The sequence below is a fragment of the Aplidium turbinatum genome, chromosome 14 (genome assembly GCF_918807975.1).
Source record: "Aplidium turbinatum chromosome 14, kaAplTurb1.1, whole genome shotgun sequence".
NCBI lineage: Eukaryota > Metazoa > Chordata > Ascidiacea > Aplousobranchia > Polyclinidae > Aplidium > Aplidium turbinatum.
In genome coordinates, this window is record NC_137485.1 from 20,028,267 (window position 1) to 20,036,720 (window position 8,454).

The 8,454-nt window shown below is 36.1% G+C and overlaps 1 protein-coding gene across 1 annotated transcript; it reads right to left on the bottom strand.

Moving 5' to 3' along the window:
* Nucleotides 1-2,248: 2,248 nt before the first annotated feature.
* On the bottom strand, nucleotides 2,249-7,997 carry LOC145783516 (uncharacterized). Its single transcript, XM_082595405.1, has 6 exons — nucleotides 7,895-7,997; nucleotides 6,819-6,959; nucleotides 6,373-6,582; nucleotides 5,622-5,762; nucleotides 4,537-4,792; nucleotides 2,249-2,544 (listed from the first exon to the last, which is right to left on the bottom strand). Exons 1-6 carry the CDS (start codon nucleotides 7,962-7,964, stop codon nucleotides 2,445-2,447), a joined length of 918 nt encoding a protein of 305 aa, XP_082451531.1. The 5' UTR covers nucleotides 7,965-7,997; the 3' UTR covers nucleotides 2,249-2,444.
* Nucleotides 7,998-8,454: the final 457 nt, after the last annotated feature.

Here is an 8,454-nt window from a genome sequence, read left to right on the forward strand (position 1 = left end):
ATCCCGCGAAACATGTTTATACGGTAATTTAGTTTAGTCTGGTACGTTTGAACAATTCATCGTTTGAACAATTCATATTGTAAATTTCGCACCTTCTGTTAACCATTTTAGAAGTCTCCTACCGGCCACCGCCAATCCATTGTATTTAATTTTCTATTCTGATGTCTCTGGATTTATTAATATTCAATTGAACACTGAGAATATGTCCTTATAATGTTTGTAATGTATTGTATTGAGTTTAAAGTTAACCGTTGTTATTGCGTTCATAGACGTAGTTGCACTGATGAGAATTTAATATTCGAAAACGCGTTCTGCAACACTGTTTTTTGCACTCTGTAATGCCAGATGCAGATTTATCTGTAGCTTTCCATCACGCATTGAAGCGGTGATCTGATCATGAAATTTTCTACGGTTCGAGAAAAAGTTTTCTCTGCCTATAAAACGTTGAATGGTAGTTTAATCACTTATTTCTAAAAATGTATGGTCACATAAAAGGCATTATGAACAAAGTACGACTTTGGAAAGCTCACATACAGACAGGACATCTTTTCCACTTTCCAACTCTGAGAGACTATGGAATGCATCCGGAGAAGAAAACTAAATTTGAAAAATTGTTGTATAAATTTTTGGCTCGTTTCAAGGACTTCAAATCTCATGAACATTTGTTTGATATATTCTCTTCGCCATTCAACACGGACATTGACAAAGCACCAGCTGATATCCAACTTGAACTGATTGATCTTCAAGAGAAAGGATTTGAAAGCAAAGTATTTGAAAATGAATCTTGGCGATTTTTACCGAAAACATTTCAACTAAGATGACTTTCCACATTTCAAAAATCCATGGCTTCAAAAATGGCACTTTTTGGCTCAACGTATTTGTGCGAACATTTTTTTCTAAAACGGGCGTCATGAAATCTCCCTAGTGATCGGTTCTGACAGACCAACACTTGGAAAATGGACTTCGAATTGCGATCACTTCCATTAAAGTAAATTTGGAAAAAGCCGTCAGGAAAAGAAGCCAGCTGCAAACTTCTCACTGAGCTCGTTTAAAGACAGTGTGACAATAAATTTGAATAGCAGTTTTCTTCAGAAATTTATGCGTCCTAACTTATTATTTCTGGAAGGAAATAACCCCTAATATAAGAATAACATGAATAACAAGAAAAACTACTCTTTTGTGCCTGTAACTACTAGAAATCATATGTTAAATAAACGTGCGGCCCGCGGTTTCATCCAATTATTTATATCTGGCCCTCCTGTAACAAAGGTTGCACACCCCTGGCCTACATCATTATAACATAGCATGATGCCCTTCCTTGTATACCGGACACTTGTATCATTACTCGATGATGAGCTGATGGATGAGTATAAAATACCTTGGTATAACTACCGTACTCGATCGCTAGCCTAAGAATTGTAATAAGTAAGTGACTGTACTGTTGGTCTGTTGCTATTAGGTCTATCAATCGTTGTCGTAGTTTGCGTAGAATCGCAATGTCACACCCAAGGCCGAAGGTAATTACAGCGCTGAAAAGTCACAAAAATTGCAAATTGGTTTTATGCTTGTTGTTTAAACACAAAACCTTTGAACTGCATTAATTTTCACCTAATTTTTGTTTGGTTTATATGAGAAACTTTTATTCGTGCTACTCGGTAGGCTATTTTCAACTTTCACTTGATTATATAAATGTTTATTGTTCATATAAGCTGTTATCTGCACTGACTGCACTATTAAAACGTTCAGAGTTCTGCGGCCAGGTAAACCGCTCCAAACAAAAATACAAAAGCTAAAGGCCTACAAAAAATAGGCAGCATATGTTTTCATATTTAATATAATTTTTCTGTGTTTTCTTATATGATGTAGCTACAATGGTGCAATGAAGACAACTTTTAGCTGAGTCGTTTTTATATCATGTTAATTGTTAATGGTTGTGTGCAACCATATTTTGTATAAGCTAAGCAATTTCAACATCTCTTCAATGCTGATCATTCCTTATTGAAAAAGTTAAAGGAACCGTAAAATATTTATGAGCCATACATCTGACAAACACACTTATCTTCAGCGCAACTTTTGCTGCACAAGTTATAAAAAAATTCTTTAAATGTAAACCTCAACTTGTACTTTACTTGCTGACGAAGTTTGTTTTCTTTTCGGGTAAAGAAAATACGATTGTCCTACTTTAAAGTAAATATATCCAAACGAGCGATAACGTAATTGAGTGGACTGCAAGATTCCACTCGAGACGTACACAATACACATGTTTATTCAAGCGAATGCAGTACATGATGTTGCGTGATTGGTTAGCAAAAAGAAAACGGCAATTGTGGTACTATGATCATGACTCTCAATGCTCAACAGATTAATTTTTAGTTAAATCATGTACGAATATGCTAAAACAAAAGATGAAAGAATTCATGCATCATGACAAGATTCCTCCGGCTTTACGTAGACGGACGAAGAACCGCAGTGAGTAACTTTCTTTTAGACATGCTTTGGTCGTCATCGCGATAAATCTTTCCATCTGTTCCTTTCACAACAGCACTACACAGCAAAGTTGAGATATTCACCGGTTAGTAAACTGTATGAAAGATGCACACTAACTGAAATTACAGTAGCTCAAGTTTAACTTATCGAGATGAAACAAAAGTCTTCATTAAGAAACACAATTTGAAACAGAAAAAAAAATTCAAAGCCCAATAAGTTTATAAGGACAGGTCTCTAATAAAACTGGTTAACAGCAAAAGCAGTTATGAAACGCAAAATTAATCGATCTAATTTTAAGTAGATAAAATACGTTGCTGTAATTAAAGATGTTATTAAAATTGCGAATTATTGTAGATGTCCGTGTACTGTAGTTTGCTAAATTTAACGTTTGGGTATGGGAGTGTTAATTTCAATTTCAACTTTACCTCAGATTTTCGGATGCAACAGAATATTACAAGACCTCTCACATATATATTTTTTTAATTTTGATCCAAACCTTCTCCCGAACTTACTTTTCAGAAGGACTACATTTACATCACGTAAAAATTGTTTCATATTATGTTTACGTCACTTTTTGTTAATGGCATTTAAAGTTTAAATATTATTCACCTGTTGCGTAAGCTTAAATATTATTTATTGTTGTTTATTTGATTGTCCACAGACTGCACTACCCGGTGGTTACAATATAATTCATCAATGCGGAAACACTTTTAAAACCTGACTTAAAAACAACGAGCTTTGCATGTAGTAGCCTACTACTTTACAACAACTAATCTACATAACACAAGATAGCCACAAACAGTTTTTACAATCATCGTATTCGAACAAAGCAGTGTTAAAGCGATCCAAATCACATGTCTATTCTATAATTTCACAAAAGAGGACCTTAAGTACGAAAAAATTAAACTTAGACCGAGAGCGCATAAAAATATTTTAGCAAAATGAAATAATTAAATGGTGAAAATAAAGGTTGATCTTCATTGAAAAGCAAGAAGTAAATTTTCTTCCAGCAATTGGGCTAAGCATAATGAAAGCAAATATTATTGTTTTGCAAAAAACTGTAATCTGCTTGGTACCTTACGTTTGTAAAGCTTTGATTGAAAACAGATAAATAGCTTGTGTCTTATTCACATACAAATTAAGTCCTTTAAATCAGGGCTTCACAACTGGGGGTCGCGACCCCCGAGGGGTCGCGCAACGAATTTTAGGGGTCGCAAAAAGTATACTAATTTGCACAAGGTACTGCATATTAACACTTCTGTGCAAGATGCCGCGACAGTTATTAACTTTATTCAGAGTCGCGCACTCAATAGGCTGTCCGTATTTTTGAAATTTTATGAGGTGATATGGAATCGGAGTTGAAAACTCTTTTACTGCATCGTGAAGTGAAGTGAGTTTCAAAAGTCAAAGTTTCAAACTGGCTAGCCAATTATCGTTGAAAACCGAAATCGAGATTTTTCCAACAGAATAAAATTCAGTCTTGGTCCACAATTTTCACAATAACATCTAGCTTATGAAATTATGTCAAATGTCAAATTTGCTTGAAAAACTAAACGAATTTAGCTTGTCCCTTCTAGGAGAAAACATCAATATTTTGCATTGAAATCTAAAATTGATGCGTTCATCAAAAAATTGAACATCTGGAAACAAATATTTCACAATGATTTATCTGATATGTTCTCACTTAGCCTACCGTTCCAGCCTATAAACAACATTGAAACCGCCTTGAGACCTGCATTAACAAACACTGAGCCACGGCTGGACTTGCTTTGTTCACACTGAATAAATGTGTTTGCTTTTTTGTTTCCAGTAGGCTGCCCATAGGCTTCGTTGTTATGGTCAGAAATAAATAAAAACAAACTGAACTGAGTGCCGGTGAATTGTTTTTGGTATTCGTTAGATTTAAGCTTTTCAATGAATTTCACAAATGTATATTTCGCACTGTTCGTCGTTTTAATCGTAAGGGGTCGCGAAAAATTTTAGGAGATTAAAAGGGGTCGCGACCAAAAAGGTTTGGGAAGCCCTGCTTTAAACGATAAATCGACCTACCTTATGACAACATTCCCACATAATGGAGATTTCCATTTTGTTGCAAGTTTATTCGCTGATCCTGCTCCTTTAGGGGAAATCTCGACTACTAGGGGCTGATCGCAACCCGATGGCAAAGATTTTTGTTTGGATCCGATAAACGCCCCGAGCTCGCACGAACCTGCTCCACAATCACAAGTTCCTTCCAATCGACGCAGGACGATGTAAGCTCCGGCAATTTTCACTCCCGATTTGCGATTTTTTACTCCAATAAGAACTAAAAATTTCAGATATTTACTCAACATCAGGTGGATTTGCTTTCCAGCTTTTATCTGGATTATTTGATAGCAAACAATCCAGAATCGCAATGAAAAACGGTGACAGAAGAACTATCAAAAACAGGAGAATGCAGTAAATTCACTACATTTTTCTCCGCGAGAGAAATTTGAGCCATGAGCTGAGATTAAATTGGGAGCCGAGACATTTGCTCACTGTTAATAAATTGCTGTGTGCCGAAAGTATGGAGATATTGCATCAACAAGATTGTTAGGCTATGTCGTAGAGTGTAGCCAAAAAAACTGTTGTATATTTTTCAATTTAGGAATAAAAAGCGTTTCAATTAGAAAATTCTTGTTTCTGAAAAGGGTATAAAAACTTATTTGGTCCAGTTTCATATTTGCAATACTAGTTTTGGACAAGACTCCGCAATTTTTTTTCGAACAAGAATTTCAAAAAAAGAACACAATAAGCAAGAATACTGCTTTAAAGTTTAAGCTGAGGCCTGTCTTAGGCTAATCTCTAAAAACCAAATTTAAAATTCTAAAAACTATTGCTTTGATAAGTCGCTTTTGATAAGGTATGCAATACATCTACCAATGTATTACCACAAATGATTTGCTTTGTCGCCAGCAATTAATCTAAAAGCATCGCAGTTTAAAAAGTAGAAAGAAAGCAGGACTTCATCTGCAAATGATCTGAAAGGATAATTCTGGAGTGCATCACACACGTCATTTTGTGGTGAAAACTCACATTCATAAAAACGCGATTCAGTCAGCTTTGCATCATTAATGTGCTTTACATAGTCACACTTAGCTTCAAAAACTCACGTTTGTGAGCCTTGTTTTGCTTGTACAGTCCTTTCTTTATCTTCTTCACTTTGAGCTGGAACATTGGTTTTCTTTTTCGACCGCCAAGCGGCCAGTTTTCCCCACGCGTCTCGTTCCAATTCGGCATGTGAGACTCACAGTCTGAAACAAAAGTATGAGAGAATTTTTTCTCAGCAGAACATTGTTTTGTCCCAAGTTCACACGTACCTGTGACAAGAACTAATCAATTTTTAACTCATGACGACTGTCTATTGGTCTATACTATTGCCTATACTGCAGTTGTATAAATATTTCTGCAGCAACGGCAGCAAATGTTCTCGATAAGATATTAATTGAGAGAAATGTCGACATTTCATTTGCCAATCAGATTCTTTGACACTGTAGTACTAGTACACAATAAGATACAACACAAAAATGCAGAAAAACGCTTGCACGCTCAGTGTTGAACAGTTCAGTCTTATCAGCCACACGCATCGGAAGACCACTTTGGTCAGCTGCTCCCAGTTGACGAAAATTAATATGGAGTTTGAAACCTGGCCTGCATGACCAATGAACATCTTATGAAATGATAACTGAACTGTTGCTTAGTTTAGCATATTTGGTCTCACGTTATTGTTCATAATGACGAAGGAATAAGACGTCGATTGAAACCAACGCTTCAATTGATGATAGTAGTAAACTTCAGTGTCGTGTCATTCAAATTACTTTGATAAAATCAATTTATTTGAAACCAGAGCTCATAGTTTATTACCTTCCGTCACAGGTGGTGACGTTGTCACTGATGGGCGTGTGCCGTTCACAAGTGGGTTGGTTGGATCATTGCAGCCAGTGGTATAGCAACATGCCATCTGGCAACTCATCACTTTTAATGGAACTGTATCGGGAATTTGATCAGTGGCATTTTTGCAGGTTATGTCCGCGCAAGTATCCGCTGGGACGCAGTACCCCGCCCGAATATATACTAAATCAAATCATAATTTTAAGTTTCAATTCACTGTACAACTTTGATAACTGATTTTGTGATATTGCAAAATAGAAATAGCTGCCCGATTGAATCAAAAGAAATGTAATAGCCATTTTTGCCAGATTAACTTTTTTTAAATGCACAAATGGCTATGTTAGACAAATCAAACTGCTAAGAGATTCATCAAGAACGTAAATGTTTTGCTAACACGAAAATCGAGAATACTTATTTACCGGCTGTAATGAAGAGTCCCATCTCTATGTATGTGGACGCACAAGCTGAGCCTTCGCCGCATTGCGCCAACGTCAGACTCCCTTGGTTGAACAACCCGGAAATTTGGGTTCCGTTGTAACAACTGATGGAGGCACTGCGTTCTAAACCAAATCAAAACTTGCAGTAAATGAGAAAATCGAAGTTATTTTCCAGAAACAATTACTTTAAGATAAGAAACTATAGGCTATAACGGATGATATGTCTGACAAGCTTACTCTAACTAGACATAGCATTTTAAATACCCGTATCTCGTACTGCATTGGCAAGTAGGCTACTTGAAATCTAAAAGTGTGTCAGGTCTATTGTGCTAGGTATGGTAGTAAGGGGCAGGAGTTCGGAGAGAGTCTAGCAAGTTTTTCCCCTAGCATGATGTTGTAAAGAAATAACGAATAGTTGTTTTTTCCCTTTTGAAGAATGCCAATCTTTATCAATCAAAAATTTATTTTTGATGCATTAAGTAATTTTTCATCTTAGTCTAAAACTTATTTGTAAACTTCTTTACTGTCAACACTAAGACCATGTATAATTTCAATTGTTATAAATTAATACAACCATCCTTACATTATCAAGAAATACAAATAAAAAATCCTTGGTAATGATTACAAAGTTATTTTTCTGGACCGCAAAGATGGCGTTTGAACTTTGCAAGAGCTTGAAGTTTTCTTTGCAGGTGGTCTCAGTAGCTTGCATTTCAAACAATGTTGATATAGATTAGATTGATGGAGACAAATTGGCAAATAAAAACAGAGTGATGGTGAATTGGCATAAATACGTGCTCTCTTGAAGTCTCTCACAGAAGGATCGTTTGATCTACTCGCAATCCATTATTCACTTTTTTGTCTTGCCTGTCTTTGGTATAAAAAAGCAAACTCTCTCCCGAAACTATATATTACCGGAATTACTAATGAAAACAAAAGATAAAACAAGGTGAAAGGGAAGAAGGTCGCAGCTGAACAAGTATCATCAATCTGTTGGTGAAGAAGAACACCATGATGTTGCCAATACAAAACAACACGAATATTATCAAGTCACTCACTTTGATCAGTTCCTTCGGTACAAGAAGCAACAGCGAATGCAATCAACAAACCGAACAACGATTTCCACATGACTTTTGTAATCTTAATCTAAAAATAGTACCTGCAAAAAATTCTACAAATTGAAAAATTTCAAGGCATTACAATAGTGGAATCTTTATCCTCGGAGTGAGAAACCTCTTTGAGAGCTTAACCCTGCTGGGAGTTTAGCATGTTCATAGAGACGGAGGACCATTAATACAGAACTGGTCACCAAGATTGGCCAGTGAAGTTTTCGGATGTGGTTGAAGTGTTGTCTGTGGTTTATTCCATCCATTAGGTGTCGCTAAATAAAGAGTAGTCCTTGAAGTGCTTTGTTTAAGCGCACACCCCGAGAATCGAACTAGCGCCGCTTGATCTTGCAATTTCGTTATGTGCACTTACAACGTCGGGCACTTGTAAGCTTGCAGCTTCCATTTCACCCAATCTTAAGCGCCGACTGAATTTGCTAAATAAGTGCATAATTTTAACTGGTTGCATCATGAATTTTAGTTCTTTATGTATTTGATAAGTGAAAAATTTT

What these genes read in the sequence shown, in the direction of transcription:
- LOC145783516 (XM_082595405.1), bottom strand. Translation starts at nt 7,964, where the DNA reads ATGTGGAAATCGTTGTTCGGTTTGTTGATTGCATTCGCTGTTGCTTCT. An exon ending in GCAAAACAAGGCTCACAAAC is followed by an intron (nt 4,793 to 5,621) that starts GTGAGTTTTTGA and finishes TGAAATTTTTAG; the next exon opens with TTCTTATTGGAGTAAAAAAT. An exon ending in TGTGGGAATGTTGTCATAAG is followed by an intron (nt 2,545 to 4,536) that starts GTAGGTCGATTT and finishes TTTGCTGTGTAG; the next exon opens with TGCTGTTGTGAAAGGAACAG.